This window comes from Hippocampus bargibanti, linkage group LG17 (assembly GCF_051943395.1).
Source record: "Hippocampus bargibanti isolate YZ-2025 linkage group LG17, ASM5194339v1, whole genome shotgun sequence".
In the NCBI taxonomy this organism is placed as follows: domain Eukaryota; kingdom Metazoa; phylum Chordata; class Actinopteri; order Syngnathiformes; family Syngnathidae; genus Hippocampus; species Hippocampus bargibanti.
The window spans coordinates 4,576,744-4,594,009 of record NC_142750.1 but is presented as its reverse complement, the minus strand read 5'-3'; the positions used below and the strand labels follow the sequence as shown (position 1 = coordinate 4,594,009).

Genomic DNA, 17,266 nt, shown 5'->3' with positions numbered 1-17,266 from the left:
AAAATTGACAAAAACCCAACTTTAACGGTCACAGTGAGTCATTTTTAAAATACACAAACATCGAACACGTTTGAAAATAATATACTATTCTAAATTATAAATAATCCAAACCCCAACTATGTACACGTTCCCAACACATGGGTCGGCTCTGAACGTTGCGGTGGTAGGGCTGGAGGTGCCACAAAGACTGAAAAATAGTCAACAAGGGCTACTCAAACTGTTTATTTAACCGTGTAAAATTTCTTAACGTATAGATAAACCGCATCATTCGATTTAGCATTGTGCATAATTTAAAACTGGCTAAGATAACGTCGAAGACCGGGAAGGTTCCGTGGCGCCACAAACAAGCTGCAACGCCCGCCATGCTTCCGAGCAAACCTACCGTGACTGGGTCGAAAATAGCGGCCTGCGAAACCAAGAAAAACCGGACGAGGCTTAAAACTCAACCGCGTGGTTACCTTTTGTCAAGCCGAAAAGCGACGACCAGAAAGGCGGGTTCACCGAGGAGTTCAGTAGTCCGAGGCTGGTCGGGGAGAGAGAAGGGGGAGAGAGAGGGCGGCGTGATATTAAACCAAGATCCCTGATGGCTAACCGTGAGGGGCGGCTGGTTTTTCTGCCAACTGCCGCATGGAGATCTCCGCGTGGATAGTACCGAGAGTTCCCAACAAATCAAAAATACATTAACATCCACCGAGAAAATATACTTAGCGCAATCTAGAATGTCATTTGAACATTTGTTACCTCCGGGCCTCGTGTCCGCGAGTGTCTCCCCCCCAGCCGCAGAGGACAAGAAATACGGCTATGGCCGACCTCGTCTGTCCCCTTACCACCGCCGTTGGTCGAGTACAAAGAGGGGCCGTTAACCGTGCCGCGTTTTTCACACGTATAAAATACTACATTTACGGTCAGACCAGCGAATGTAAGTCATTCGTTTGTGGCGCAATCGTATCGCGTTTCGAACCGAGCGTGGGGTGACTCGGCTTGGGCTTACCTCGCTGCTTCTCGGCGTCGTTGTGGAGGAAGAAGGGGAGGGTTGAACGATCGCCAGTACTGCGCCGTCGGTCCTCGGCTCCAGTCCCCGCAGAGATGATTCTTCCCCCGCCTCCATCGCACTCGCCGTCTCCCTCCAGCCAACGCGAAGCAAGCTTCCCACTCCCCACCCAACCGTTGCACGACGCCGAGGCGTCTTCCATGTTGTCGGACCGACGCCATCGCCGTCGTTTCCGTCAGCCGCCATCGCATTTTTTTCACATCAGATGGGGACGCCCGATCGACCCGGAACGAACACCGGCCATCATGTCTACTCCGCTGCCGATGTTTAGAACACTTTGATGGGGTAAACCGAACTAGCTTCCAACACCGAAACTTCGAATCATTTGACTAACCTCAAATCTCGAACCTGAGATGGCATACTTCGCATGTTATTAGTTTTGCGTCATTATTATCATAATATCTTTTTTTTGTATGCCTACCCACTGATGCGTTACTATATGGAGCTAGATGCCTTTATACGTTAAATGAAATGCTCGTTTTCGAAATTGCCGATGGCTGTTTGACAGCTTCATATATTAGATCAGCGTGAATTTTTTCCCTTTCCTTTTTTTCCAACTCCACCTTGTGTGTTTGTGGGCGGAACACCGGGCCGTCCAATCGCGGCAAGCTGGTGAGGAAAACCCAACAGTTCCCAGGCTTCTGGGCCATGTTAAACAGCGATGCGTTCGCTTGCTGTCGGGCATATTTACGTTTCAAATGCCACAGGCGATATTTTTTTGTGTTTAAAATACGAAACAACGCATTTGGGTGGTGTATGTGACTTTTAATTGTTCAAATCGTCACACACAAATGTCATGTTTTCGTTTAATACGTTAGAAATGTCCTGTTTTCAAAGATCAAAAAACAAGCTAAAGAACAACTTTTTAATAAAGTACACGTATGGAAGCCTGCTGTGTTGTGTTTATACAGACAAACATTCATCCATTTATTTATGTTATGCATGAACAGACAGAGAGAAGCAAAATATTCATGTATTAATGTTCTCTGTCAAACACTTTCATTCACTTCGGATACAACAAGATATGTCTAAAATATAATGCTAAATTTTGGCACTTGACAGAAAATACCCTGAAATGACAACTTGACAAACCACCAACACAAAGCAAAAAAAAAACTTCATATGTGAATTCATGAATAATAAATATCCTGCTCACTTCAATTAAAAACAATACATGCAATGCATTTTATGTCACCCTTTAAAGGACAACCGACGCCTGCGGACAAGTTGTGTCCATAATTTGTAAAATCACTTCAAATGACTTCTGAGCGTATTTTACAAAGATTCCACGGCATATAGCTATATTTTATGTTTTAAGACTCGCACTGAGTATTCAGGAAGTCTTGTTTTCGAGTTGATGACGATGCCTGACGTGACGTCACGTCAGGAACGCCCCTGACCAAGAAAGCGACACACAATGCATTTTGGGTACTTTGTTTGGTCTGAAAACAGCCTGGGTGTTTTGGGGACTTTAGCTGCTATAAAACGTTTTTCTGATGTCAGTTAGGAAACAAAAAAAAAAATGGTGTCAGTTGTCCTTTAAAGAATAACCAATAAAATACACACAAGAGAAAAATCTACATCTAAAAGAACCAATGCCGCTTGCATCACTTGCAATGGTGAAACAAAATAATGCCCAGGTTATGCTGCACGAAAGACCCCTTCACCCCCAAAAATAAAATAAAATAAATGGTTCTAATTTAGAATTGAAGTTGTTTTCACTCATGGAAGAGGGGACTCAGTGTATGCATCCTCACCAATGTCCTCCTCAATCTTCACCTTAGCATCATCCGCATCCAGCTGTAATACATGAACACATAAAACGCATTTCTTTAACATCATCCACAAATGATTTTTGGACCTTGTGTCCATATTAAAACCCAAATTGTCCCATTTCAGCATTAACATTTTTCTCACTCCAACCCCCCAAAAAGGGAATCATTCTAAACAACAACAAAGAATCTTGAAGAACTTACACATTTCATTTCCAGGTTTGTGAAGAGTGTGCCAGTCATGAACATGCGCAGTGGCACGGTGAGTAGCAGGATGAAAGGCAGTGCCAGGGAGAAGGGGCTCATCTTCACCACCCAGAGCACAGCCAAACACACCAGCTGGATCAGCGTGAAAAGGTGCATGCGCATCGTCGATACCTATGCAAACAACAGGTCAGTAGAGTGTTTTCCAGTTTACACCATGTACCACTTCAGAACAAAAGATCTTCAAGTCACTATGACCAACACTAAAATACAGCGGTAACGTGGGCCTATATGTTCCTAAAAATGAGGCAAAGCATTTGTGAAAAATATTTTACATCTTAAAAAGCCATTGTAACATTAACTCATTCACTGCCATTCACACATTTGTTCAGGAATTGAAAATATGTCCCTAGAGTGCCATTCCCAAATGGCTTTTTTTTAATGCTTGGGTGCGGTAAAAGCGCTGGCCATGGCCACTGGTGATGTTTTTTCCTTTCCACAAGGAGGCAGCATTTCCCTTTTTCAATGTTAGCGCTTTATTCCAGCGTCATCTGTTGTTAAAGCACTATCGCATTGTATTTTGAACAGCCACCCTCATTTCAAGCACATATAACTCCAGACTCATAATTTAGGAATTAACTCTTTTTTTCCAGATGAAAGAAGAGAGTCTAAGATTCTTCAATATTCAATAACACACGCGCCAGCTATTATTATTATTAGCCAGCTAGCTTTCTATCTATTTGAGTTACTTCCGGGTTGAGTGAATGCTGGCGCGTGTGGCTGCCGCTGCTCACCCGCTGAAAAACATATCCTGTGACTGTAAAGTGACATTGAGAGTTTTGAAAGGCGCTTATAAATTAAATGTATTATTATTATAAGGTTTCTAACGGTGTATTGAATGTTTATGTAGTCCCAAAACTCAATATTCCGTGGGTCCTGGAATTTAAGTGACAATGACAAAAACCCTGGCACTGGACTGGACACATTTTTGCACGTCTGTCAGTGAATGAGTTAAAAAGAAGAGGCAAAACTGTTTATACCTTGGTGGCATAGGCGTCGGATGGGTGGTATTTTTTGGGTGTAATCAACAGAAGCATCCGATCCCACATTTGGATTCCGCTCAGGGATGTGACACCCATGTAAAGGAAGATTCCGAACAGGGCCGTCATGGGGATCATCTTCAGTAAGGGCTCCATGTAAATAGAGGCACCTGGAACAGAGAAGTTGGACATGTATTACTTCAGTCGTGTCCCACAGTGGCGGACCGTCAAGGCATGCAAAACCTTCTCTGCTGGCCTAAAAATATCTGAATCACGGACTGATGTTAATTGTATTTTGTTAATTCTGATTAAATAATTCCAATTTGTCTTTCAGCTTCCTTTTATTACATTTCCCCCGTTGCGCTGCTTCCAGATGTCCGTTTTCATGTTTAAGCATTTAACCAATCACATTTAAGCCATCATTTGTTACCAGGGTAAGAAATCTACCTGGACGCCTTCACAATGAGTTCTGCAGGCTCTGTCGCATCAAATGTGTCGATCAAACGGTTGCTTTCACCAATCAGATTTCGCTTAGGCAACCCAAAAGGGGTAGCAACGCATTCTTGAAGGCACTGGTCAACGTCAGAGTTTTCGCAAACTATGATTAGCAAGCCACTAGCCAATTATCGTTTGCGAAAACTGTTCTGATCACAAGCCTCTAGTGACAAGAGCATACTGGCCAGAGCTAGCACACTGCATTGGTAGCGAGCTGCATAAGCAAATATATTGTGTTGAGGCGCTTATAAATGATATGTATTATTATTATTATTATTACCATTTATTAGCAGTTTTGTCAACCCACAATGGCTGAAGGAGGGGAAGAAATACATTTGATTGCAGATTTACTGTTAAAGCCATTTTCAAAACAGACTAAGAAAAAATGGATCATTAAGAAAGGTTGGTCATTTATTTCCTGGCTAATGGTACCCTCTCGTGGACTTGTAGTAAACCACACTACACCTTTTCAGCCTGGATTGATTCAGACATAGCACTACTGAAGGCCTAGCGATGAAATCCACGGCCCAGCACTGGATTACCAGGAAGTGACTCCAGCGTTTGTTAAGGTGTGAAAGATCTGAACGCTTTGATAGCAGAGGCCTCCAACTTGACTCAGTTTAAGATCAACCCCAAGAACTTACCAACCAAGATGGCCACCAGGATGCCGCTGATCCGTTGCTCCAACACCTTTTCGATCTCGGGTTTGGGGCCCTTGGACATAACGGTGAGAGCATTGGCGTGCGTGACGGAGCGCACCGTGGCGGCGCTCAACCATGGAACTCCAAAAATAGAAGAGATGGCACCCATGGTGACCAGGAGGAGCAAGTCAAAATGAAAACCGGAACCTTTCACCATCTTCCTCTCCGGTTTGCTAACAATCAGCCTAGAAGGAGGACAAAACAGGGACATTTTAAAAACCATAAAAAAAACAGTTAAAGCGCAATTTGACTCTCACATACGTGGTAATCTGTGACTCCAGGAAGATGAGGATAAAGACAAGCAATGCCGGTACGCAGGAGGCGGCCATCATCCAGACGGGGAAGTCTCCGTGGGAAGGGGATCCCATAGGGTTGATAAACCAACCGCGGACGGCGGGATTGGTCACCTGGATGCCTTTTGGTACGACCAGTTTCTGCAAGAGAGCAACGTACCATCCTCACTAGTACGCACGATAAAGAAAAAAACAGTTCGCTTCAATCGATAAGAAGGTTTCTTCAGCCTTCATCTGTACTTCTTTGAAGTTTCACTTCTTATCCAAGAGGCTTCGTCAGCGAATAAAAATATTTTGCTGGTAGTTTCGGCCCTACATATATATCCCTACTGTCTAACCAAATTCTCAAAAAAAGACTCATCGATGGACCACTCCTGTACAACTGAGAGCTTACACAGAAGAACGCTTCAATGACTTACTTGAGTGTAAGTGTCGTCAACACTGACATCCACAGCAACCATGGTGAAAATGGCGATGGGGACGCCAAAATCTCCAATCAGACGTCGCAGCTGTTGAAAAGAAGGCTGATCAGGAAAATGTCGCAAGAGCAGATTTGAGGTCGGCGTGGGTGACGTACCCAACCCGGCAGGTAAGTGCCGTTCTTGAACATGCGCAGGAAGTAGGCTATGAAGAAGCAGCCAAACATAAGGCACAGGGATAAAAGCGCGGTATTGGGGAAAGGACCCTGGACAGGAACGCTCTGGATGAAAGCGGTTCCGTTGGAAGTCCAGTTGTAGATGGTGTGAAAGGGTCTCTCCAGGGATCCGTTCAGTATTTTATAGTTCAGTGACAGAGGATGGGTCTTGAAGATCTGCGGAGGAGGGGACACCGTAAGGACAAGTCTTTCAATTTGAAATTTCGGTCTTTAGCAAGCATCATGATACTTAACATTTGCCTTCGTGGGCCGAATAAAATGACGTGGCGGGCCAAATTTGGCCCTCAGGCCTTGACTTTGACGCCAGTGGATTAGAGGCGGTGGTGGTTTGGGATGAAGTGATGGTAGGTGAAGAATTTAGTCAGGGTTCGGAACAAGGATTAGAATTAAAGAAATGTTTGTTTTAGGGACTAGGATTAAGGTTTGGCGCATGGTAAATCCAGGGCAGTGTGAGTAAGGGAAACGTCAACGCCAAGGTCAGTATCGTTAAACAAAAGGACCTTGAGATGATGAGAAGATGGAAAAAATGGAAACCTTAAAGAGTTTATTGAAGGTCTCGTAGATGAAGATGAGCGAGATGAGGATGGAGAAGATTTCCTGGGTGAAACGGGAGATGTAGCGCACCAGGAAACTGCCTTCCACCGCCACGATGATCACCACGATCACAATGAGCCACATGCCCACCCAGATACGACCCACTAAGTACTCAATCCCTCTGCCTTTGCAAAACTAAAAAGCATGAGATGGACAAAGGAATTAACGGATGAGGCACAAAAGAAGCAGGAAATGGCGGTCACTCGAGGTGGATTCGTACGGTGTAAAAGGCCTCTTCGAAGAGTAATAACGGTCCGGAAAAACCAAGCACCAGGACAGGCTGCGCGGCGAAGATGCAGAAAATGACGCCTTGGATGCTGGTGGAGATCATCAGCTCTGACACACCCATCATCTTCTCCGATTTATCGGCTAAAACGAAGAACGGTAACGTGATTTTAAACGGTAAAAGAGTGCTTCTTAAATCGTTACCACATAGGCTTAGTCACGCTGATGAGGTGATACCAGGGCGAATGGGGCAATGCGGGCATCCGTCCTACCTAGAAGTCCTCCGAAGGTGATGGCGGGCGACAGGGCGGCAAAGTAGATGAAGATAATGGCGGCCATGACTTGTGGGTTGATGGCATCTGTGTAGTCGCTGACGTAGTGGCGGTAGCGACGCTTGATGTCTTTGAACATACCGCCAAAAGGATACCCGGTGCGGGCTAAGGGATCTTCTCTTGGCGGCTCGGGTGCTTTGGTGACTAGAAACACGAAATAGCCGCTGAAGTTTTACGCTCAAGTCTTGTTCGACTTTGTCTTACCTTGAATTCTATCGCCAAAGGCCAGACGATTGTCGCATGGGCGCAGTCGTTCCTGTAGCATCTTCTTTTGGAACTTGATGACGGGTTCCAGCATCCCCAGGTCTTGGATCTCTGTGGGGGGGATGACGATGCTGCAGTCCATGAAGTCGGCAATGGCGTTGGTCAGATCCTGGTCGGTCTGTGCCAGGAAAGCTTCCAGGCAGAACACCTGTAGCGTATGATGAAGAAGAAGAAGTTATCATATTTAAAAGTTTCATGCTGTTATATGCTTAGTCAACATGTGTGACTCGAATACACAATTGAAGCCGAGACAACCTGGGGTCAAGCTGATGTCAACAGACACAGCTTGTTAAACTGTCATCTTCATCTAGGAGATCTGGCCTTGGACAGAATTTAGGACTTGGGAAACTCCTTTATGACAGAAGGAATTTACGACTTGAAACTCCTTCACAGGAAGAGCTCATTAGCTAGGTTACACATTTATCAGTTCATGGAAAAGACAATGTTTTATTGCGTGCAGCTGTTCGTGTTTAGAACTCAAGAGGTGTGGTATTCTAATCAAGAAAACTATGTTTTGGGTTCGAGTCTTTGTCCACAGTGTCCGATCGAACATCTCTGACAGCGTAGCATAGCGCAGAACGTTGACTTACTAACAAAGTTACTCTCATTTATATGATTGTTGTTGCGCTTATTGTTCTCTCCACCCTACCAAGGTCTCTCACACCCCATTCTCATAAAGTGTATCCGAGTGTGTGGAAAGTGCCTTGAGATCACTTTTGTTCTTCAATTGGCTCCTTGGGGAAATGTACATTTCTCCAATCCAATAAAGACGATTGGGAGTGTGAGTTTTTCCTCACCCAGTCGGCCATCAGAGCGCCCATTGCGCGACCACTCTCGCTGTAGTCCATGCCGCTCTGGCTCGGGCCCACCAGGATGAACACAAAGCGCACAGGGACGGGACATTCCATGGCAGAATCCATCACCACTGAGTCTCTCAGACGGACGAAAGCCACCACCGGCTTCTCCAGAAGATCCATGGCACCTTTGGGGAAAGAAAAAAATAATGTTTTTTTCAGTTCTAGCTCTAAAATCCAAATATTTGAATGTGCTGTGGTTGATACCTGAGAGGACGATGGAGGCTTCCATGTTGTCAGAGTTGTCTCTCTGGATAGAAAAAAAGAAATGTTGATACATGTGGAGTTTCAATGTTTGGGGGGGGGGGGACTTATGAAGAAAGAAATCCAAGATGGCGGCATCAAGGAGGAGACTTTGCGCCTTTTCGGGAGCACTGTTTTTGATTTGAGTGGAATGTCGGTGCCATTTGATTGTCATCACTGGACAACACCGGGGCGATTGTGCGTTTTTGTGCCTGTAATGGGCTGCATTTTCACAGCCCCGCTTTGTTCAGCGGAAAGGTCGGCGCTGTTGGACAGTATGGACAGCGGATTTACGTCAATCTCTCTCTTTCGTCAATACATGCTACAGCTTCGTATTTGCTTTCAACATTGAGCTTGTAGCAGACGTGCACATTTGACCATGACCTCCATGATCCACCGGTGAAAAGGACACTTTGATCCATCTACAACTGCTTCATACAACAAAGAGGGTGCAGAAAGTGCTTATGACTGTCTGTGTCTTTTGTGTTGTGTCACATTATTTGTTATTTAGGTTTGTTGTTGTTTTGACTTCAAGATGGCGCCTCAAGAGTGGCTGCCTTTACAGCAGCTCCTATATTTTGTTTTTCTACTTCTTCCTTTCCTTTTCTCTTACTTTTATCACTTTGTTGCTGTGAAATGTAAATGTCTCCGCAGCGAGATGAATAAAGGGTTATACAAATGCAATCCAATACCTTTGTAGAAACAGAGAAGGTCTGCATTTCAATGTCTCCTGAGGAAGACACCGCGGGTCTCTGAGTCTGACTGGAGGGAAGAACACAAAGAAGATTGATTCATTTATTTTGCCAAGTACAAAGTACAATTTGATCAGTAATCACATATGTATGTGATTGTCACAAAATCCCATTAAAAAAGTAGTTTCATAAACAGTAAGAAGACAACCGGCTAACATATCATGTAAACAAGATTAGCCGCATACCTGCGCTGCATGAGAAGGGCTCTCAACAAAGCATCCCGATCGCTAGCACGGATCTCATTCTTGTCGACGAGCGCGTCCACCACCTTCTCGGCTATCGAAGACAAACTGCTCGCGTTGAGGTCAAAGATGACGGCACCTGTGTGTATAACACCAATGTCAGCAAAAAAATAGTAGATCATTCTAATTTGTGTAAATGTGCTTTGGTCTGATAAGACGTCATTATGGTCCACTTTGAGAACATTTTTGTCCATCAGTGAACATTCCAAACAACTTTTAGGACAAGTTAGCAGTCCAAAATCACCTGTGCTCATCGTCTTGCGAAGCTGGATGAGACTCTTGAAAGTCAGGTAGGATGTGTGTGAAGCACCCCACTTTCCCGTGGCAGCATTGAAATTCTCCTCAAAGCCCACCCAGCGGCCCGTTTCCTGCCAAGTGTTCCCCTGGAGCTCGTTCAATTCAACATACGCCTGCACGCCCCAGAGAGTCCGGTCAGGTAGTGAACAACAGTGGCTACAAACATGATTTTAAGATTACACACTGACCTGAGCATCGCCTCTTGTGGTGGCGTTGGTGTTCAGGTTGAGGTTTGCTGAAAGAACCACATGGGAAATTCAATAAAAAGTCAAAAGGGGGCAAGTGAGAGAAGCCTACCTCCTGAATTGCGGGGAATAATGTATGTTTCCCGGGGTGTATCATCCACGTTCTTCCCATTCTCCAGGTCACACACATCACCGCGGTCCGCTGGAGTCCTCCTGGTGGGGAGAAAGGTAAACTTGGTAACAACAGATGAGAATGATTGTAAGGAGGATGTTTCTGTCCACTTTTTGATAATTTTGCTGCTGTTTAAAGACATCCTGTTCCATTTTACGGACATTATATTCTGCCTTGAGAATCTGGTCCAGTTTTAAAATATGGTTCTCGTCTTTTAAGTGCTGTAAATCAAATAATGACAGGGGTGCTCACATTTATTTTCAGCATGTGATCTACTTTTGAAATAACCACGTTAAAATGATCTACGCATTATATTTATTGAGGAATATATTGAGAATTTTTGCAATGTATGTTGATGTATAACCGCATATGTTGCAAAACACAATATTTTTATGTTTTTTTTTTGCCATTACCTGAGTTCACTCTAATAGCTGGCAGACGAGACAAACACACTTTGCAAATGTCACCGTGAAAAAAATAAGTCCTTCTCCCATTCCGAATAAAAGGGATACTTTTTTTCTTCTTACTTGGTCCAGCTCCCCCACTCATTTTTATACCCTATTTTACGATTACAAGGGAAAAAACGAGCGAAAAAACTAGGATATAACTAACAACTAGCTTGTTAACTTTGCAACGGACCAGGAGCGTCGTAGCTCATAATGAGATGTCATCTGATTGGTTCTCCGGTATATCAATCAAGTGAAGGGATGACTGATAGGCTAGGGTCGAGTATTTTCAAAAATACGTAACTTTATTTGTATGTCATACGATTTACTGATAGTACCTCGCAGATCGACAGGTCGATCGCGATTGACGTAATGAGCAAAAAAAAACAACATCAAGAGGCTGCATTTCTCGCCATGGCCACACGAGGGCAGTATCTACACATTTTCATTTCAAGCCACCGAGCTGCGCTTTGAATGGCGACCACAAGAGGGAAGCAAATCTCACTCTAACTTCGAAAGTTGGAGAAAATTGCTGCAGTGTAGACATTAGATACAGTCTGCTAACTATCCCTCCCAATGTTCACATATATTTCTGGGAATTGTCAAAGACTGCAAGTAAGACTGAACGTTTTGGTGATGGTGTTTGCTCGGGACTCACATTCTCAGCGGGGAGGGGACGAATTCGGAATCACGGTCTTCATATGACATGTCACTATCCTACAAGGGAGGAGAAAGGATTTCATGCAGAGGTGGTGGTGGGGTGTTTTAAACTTGTCTGATCTAACAGATTTTCATGTGAAATGATAGCCCGCTGATGACAAAACATAAAACCAACCTCGTCACATGTGAATGTGTTATCCATTGCTGCGTTCTGGGTTGCCACTGTTGGCTACTTTTGGTACATTACCTTTGAAAGACAAATGTGGCGAAAGGTGGTGAAAGTTAGCTTTATTGTTATTTGTGAAAGAGTCTATCAAATCAATTACAATCTGAATAGCAACGATAAAACATAGGGGAGAAGTGACTACAAGACAAAGTCTCTCTAATTTGAAGTACAGACTGATGGCTTCGGACAGATAATCGGCCGTTAGAACGGTCTATCTTTGAGTCACACCCGTTAGTCTTCTGTCCCCCTAAAGGACTTGAATGCAGGAAATAAAAACTAAGAAAATAGAAATGAAGTCGCTAATTCAGAAACTGGTGGATTTTTACATAACAATTTAACACGATGGTGGATTTACAATCAAAATCTGTCATTAACAAAAATGGAGTCACTTTCTGGACTGTTGAACTTTGGTCAACTATTTTACGGACTGAGTAGAGACTATGGGTTAGAAACTGGAACGGTGTTAGGATGAAAATGAGATTTTAGAAATATGAGCTAAGGGCCAAGGTTGGTGGTGACTCTGCGTTTGAATTAGCGGCCCAAGTGGTATTATTTAAGAATTATTTTTTAGGGTGACTAAGAGTTAGTAGGTGTGGGTTAGAAAAAAATGGCCTGTGGACTGCTGGTTAGGGGCAGCGACGATGGGTTTAAAGACAATGAACCACATTACAAGTTAACAACGACAGGTTAAGGTAAGTTTGTATGATAAACTATATGACATAAAGTATCAATAAAAAAAAGTAGGTGGACCCTGGTCCTGAGTAGACCACACCCCTACCTGAGTGCAGGTCCTCCTGCCTTGTTCCGGTCCGGCAGCTGTAGGTAAACCACGACGAAAATGAGCCGTGACTTCGGCAAGACCCCACGGTGAAGAGCGGGAACACCCAAAAAGCAAAACTACGTCAAACTGGTCAAAGTGCCGTACCCCCCATCAGGTCGTTCCGTTGCCTAGCAACCACGCAAGGTTGGCGTAGATAAAACCCCACGTGAGCGCTATCATTCGGGGCCACCTTAACGTGGGGATATCCCAACCCTAGTTGGACTACTCCGCCCTCAAGAAGCATGGCTGATGGCGCTACGTCTGATGGCATGATCTTTGCTGCTAGGGGGTCGGTTGGTAGATTGAAGATGGAGGGGGGGGGGACATAAGAGAGCACACATGGGGTAGAAATCATGTCAAAACACGTCATTTTGTTGACATCGTTGGGATTCCCCCCCAAGTTTGGCAAATTATGGGCACAGGACGATGATTTTGAGTGGCTTTTGGTTAAGTTTTGGGACAAGGACTAAGGCATTTTTGGTTTTGGTACGATAGGTTAGGGTTTTGGTACGATAGGCTGGGGTTTTGGTTACTAACATTTTAGGATTATGTACTACGTAATTGGGACCAAGATTTGTAGTGGGAGACTAAGAGTTAGGCATGATTTAGGGATTTTGAGTGAGGGATAGTGGATTAAGGGTCAGTTTCGGAGTTGATCTTCCAAAACTGAGGTTAAGGACCAATCGTTTGAGATATGGGATTCGAATTGATAGTATTGGTGAAGGGCTCCCAAGTGTTTCCTTCACATCAAAGCCAGAATCCATCTGTGAAGATCTCATGATTTGTGTTCTATGCCTGTGGAGTACAAAATAAAGTTGATGCGCAGCCATTTATGCAAAACAGTTGGTAATTGAACTCACCCACGAAGCGAATGGATTTCAGCCATGCTGCAAAAATGTGGATGATGTGGCCTGGAACCAAATAGAGTTAAACCTCGAATGTCTCGGTTCTCAACCAATTTGGTTTTTGACCGACTTAAGTATCCTTGAGAGTTTTGAAAGGTGCTTAGAAATTAAATGTATTATTATTATTATTATAAATGCTGTCCATTGTCATTATTTTTGTTTACCCAAAGAAGCACCATTACTGATAATCAGCTGTCAATCACCAGACCAAAGCATGAAAGGCTCCATAAAGTGTCCGTCAGCCTTTTTCAGCGTGAAAACTTAAAAAAAAAAGAGAAGAAGTCTTATGCGAGTCATGAGGACTAATGTCAATCGTGTTTAATATGATTATATCGACGTCGGACACACTTGAAAGGGAGACACTGGACAGTTCATTAGCTACGATCTTATGACTCGGGTGAAAATTGCACCTTGATAAATGTTGCTGGAGATATCAACTAAGTCTAAAGTGACATGGATAGGATGAAAAGTAGTGTCAGAATCAGAATCATCTTTATTGCCAAGTATGTAGAACACACAAGGAATTTGTTTCCGGTAGAACACGCTGCACTAGTATCGTCGTCAAAAAAACTGCTAAGTGACACTATACAGTTCCATTTTGGCTACTGTTGAAAGAGTTCAAAGACTTCAAAGAGTTAATGGCTTGGGGGAAGAAGCTTTTTAAATGTCTGCTCGTTTTGGTGCGCATGGATCGGTAGCGCCTGCCTGAGGGGAGTAGCTGGAAAAGGTGGTGGGCAGGGTGCAGAGGGTCCAGTAGGATTTTCCGCGCCCTAGTTTGGATTCTTGCAGTGTCCCTTGTAATATTAGGAGACACAAAAAAAATCAGCCTCCTATAAGAATTAACTGATTTAACAACAACAAAAAAAAACGTTGACCAAGTTGGCCATTTTGGTTTTAAAGCATACTTGGGACAAGATGCCAATCAGAAAAGAAAAATTGGACACCGTAGAATATTTTCATGGGAAACGAGTAACAAGCATATATAAACGGCCCCCTTTTGAGAAACACCCAGTTTGCCGGTCATCAACTAATAAGCGTCGTTTCGGTCTCATGATGTCAGAATGTCAATAAGCACAAAAGGACTCCATTTTAAAGGGTTGAAATCTTGTCATACTATAACCAAACACTTGAAGTCAGACACCAAAACACTTTGAAGACAAAATTTGAGGTTTGCCAAAACATGATCATGCTGAACGATGAACATGCATGAGCTTCGTTTCTTATCGTCATCATCAGCTTCGGTCGGCTATCTGCTGACTCCACGCATGGGACAGTCGGACACGCCCTGACCCCGTAAAGACACTCAACACGCATCATGTGAGAGCGGTAAGCATTAATGGGGTTTGAAAGAGCACATTCATTAAGATCATGCGTCATGATTTGTAAATGACATGTGCAAAATAGACACATTTTAGGGCAATTTTACGTAAAAACTAATTCTAACATTTATTTTATTGCTTTCTGGACGGGTGGTCCAAAAGGAACCTCAAGTGGAACATGAGGAACTTACTTAGTAGTTTAATTTTAGTCTGACAATTTTCCGAGTAGTCTTTGCGTGTACTTATTTCACCTATTGACACATGAATGGATGATTTCTATATTTTTATGGCTTTCTCAACATTTTATAATTTTTTTCCCACTCCATTTTTAACTGCTACAGTTTACTGGTAACCCATCCAGGGCGTAAAAAAAGGGTCGGAAATTGTTGCAGTTATCTTGAAACTCATTTTTGTTTTAATGTTTGACTTCACTGACAGATGAATGTGCATTTTAAACATTTTTGGACATTTGTGACATGTAGTCATGAAGCTCTGTAAACAAAAACATCAAAATAAAATTGTCCTTTAAAGCATTTATTTGCAGAAAATGGTCAGAATTCCCATTTTTTGCACAGTAATTTCAATTAAATACAACATTTTTTTGGGCGGGGACGATTCATCACATTGTTGGTTGTTAGTTTCCAGGGTGGGGGGGGGGTACGATTTATCACGTTGTTAGTTTCCTCTTTTCGGTTTGTGTGTGAAAATATGACATTCATGCATTATTTTGATAGCAGAAATGAGTTTGGATAGATTTAAACTCAAACATGATCTTGTCAAAGCGCAAACTACACTAGACATATTTGACTGTTAACACAGCGCCCCCTACAGTGAAGAGTGGATTGTGCACCTTGTAATAGTGTTCCACCAATCTCATGACTTGATATTCATTGATGAATAGACACGATCTGAAATCCTTTTTTTTATGCTGAGGACGCACATCTCCCCATTTCCTGTTGCTGAGATGCTGAACTACAGAAAACATGTTTACACCAGAGGAATGGTCTCCAAGGCTGTTGAGTAAGTCTGTCCCCAAGGGAAATCAGCGTCAAAGTATTGCAGGCAGATATTTTATTTAAGTAACTCAATTTCACCCAAAACAAAAAGTACAGTATCAGTAAACCGTTGTTCAGAAAAGGCGAGAAAAAAAATGCATACTCAGGACTGATGACTAAACTTGCATTCATCCAAACCTGTCCTCCCTGTCGACCGCTCCCGACAAGCTACAGAATCGACGGGCATGAGAAGTCATCATAGCGCAGCCGCATGGCTTATTTTGAGGCGGCGCTAGTCATTAATAGCCCAGCAATTCGATGTCGAGGACAAACGACGGGGAGGCGGACTGGACTTTCCCCAACAGTATATTGCTGCAAATTTACTATTTCCTTATAATTATCATTATCATCGCCCTCCCCCCCCATTTTGATCACTGTTGGGGAAAGCCAGCTTTGTTCCAATCACACCTGTTTGTCTACATGATGACACATGGCGCTTGGCTCTTGGTGATCTTTGTTAGAGGTTTGCCATCGTAAGCTTTCTGGACGATATCCATTACCTAGACAAGTGTGGGATTAAAACAAACAAACAAAAAAGTTACACACAGACTTTTTGTTGTTGTTTTGAATTGTGAGACATTCTTTGAATATAAGAGTTTGCATAATTATTAAAACTCTGTCACTGGCTGGGAATGCTACTACAGCATCCATGATACGAAACATTTATTACATTACTTCACCTGTTTTATACAGATCTGAGTTCACGATAGCGTAATTATTTGGTTGGCAAATTCAGACTTGTGTGCGTACGTAGATATTTAAGTAGTTAAGACGGCAGGAGTGTCTTAAAAAGGAGCCACAATAACAACTTACGTCATCCTCGTAAGGGAACCCTCCAAGCTCCAGTTTCGAGAAAACCAACTGCCCGTTGATTTCAATCTCAAAGCTGGCTATAAAAGAGTGTATGAACTTTGAAACCAGATCTCAGACAACAATTTAGGTGACTGCGGTATTTATTATTTACCTTTGCGCCCAACGAAGCCCGACACATCCGCATCGGGAAACTCGCCCTTGACGACTCGGTCGAGTTCCCGATAACGGGGCTCGTAGCCTCACTTGCCACTGGGGATGATGGAGAAACTCGGTTAGCTTAGTCGTTAGCCACACACAACAATAGCAGTTGGTTTATAGCCTTTTGGGGGCGAAAGCGGCTTACAATCAAAAAAATAACAAGTGAAATAATGCTTACCAGTATTCCACTCGTATTGTCACCACTCCCATTTTTTTCTGTTGCAAATGCAGAACGTTAAAGATCTCGACACAATTGTACACTAATGTGACTGAGGGGGATTGTCGTTCAGCTGCTTTACATAATAGAGCTTCACAAATGGGCGGGGCTGTGAGAGGCAAACGCGGAAATCACGCAAGAGGGACGACTCCGTCACCCGGAAGCTCGACTTTTACACATTTCCTACGTTTGTTAAACAACTTTGCTGCGTTTCAAAACCGGCGTTTCGGGTGCGT

General features: G+C 43.4%; 2 protein-coding genes across 2 annotated transcripts; both read right to left on the bottom strand.

Moving 5' to 3' along the window:
* Positions 1-2,394: 2,394 nt before the first annotated feature.
* Positions 2,395-12,632, bottom strand: slc4a1a (solute carrier family 4 member 1a (Diego blood group)). Its single transcript, XM_089019627.1, has 21 exons — positions 12,482-12,632; positions 11,653-11,724; positions 11,476-11,534; positions 10,312-10,412; positions 10,203-10,249; positions 9,962-10,127; positions 9,661-9,796; positions 9,416-9,485; positions 8,688-8,730; positions 8,424-8,608; positions 7,567-7,774; positions 7,303-7,506; positions 7,026-7,174; positions 6,746-6,940; positions 6,134-6,367; positions 5,976-6,065; positions 5,525-5,697; positions 5,207-5,448; positions 4,068-4,237; positions 3,028-3,201; positions 2,395-2,851 (listed from the first exon to the last, which is right to left on the bottom strand). Exons 2-21 carry the CDS (start codon positions 11,677-11,679, stop codon positions 2,774-2,776), a joined length of 2,751 nt encoding a protein of 916 aa, XP_088875753.1. The 5' UTR covers positions 11,680-11,724; positions 12,482-12,632; the 3' UTR covers positions 2,395-2,773.
* Positions 12,633-15,260: 2,628 nt separating this feature from the next.
* On the bottom strand, positions 15,261-17,151 carry LOC148885329 (migration and invasion enhancer 1-like). Its single transcript, XM_089018419.1, has 4 exons — positions 16,992-17,151; positions 16,767-16,864; positions 16,616-16,692; positions 15,261-16,302 (listed from the first exon to the last, which is right to left on the bottom strand). The coding sequence occupies exons 1-4, from the start codon at positions 17,021-17,023 to the stop codon at positions 16,219-16,221; spliced, it is 291 nt and encodes a 96-aa protein (XP_088874545.1). The 5' UTR covers positions 17,024-17,151; the 3' UTR covers positions 15,261-16,218.
* Between the last annotated feature and the right edge of the window lie 115 nt (positions 17,152-17,266).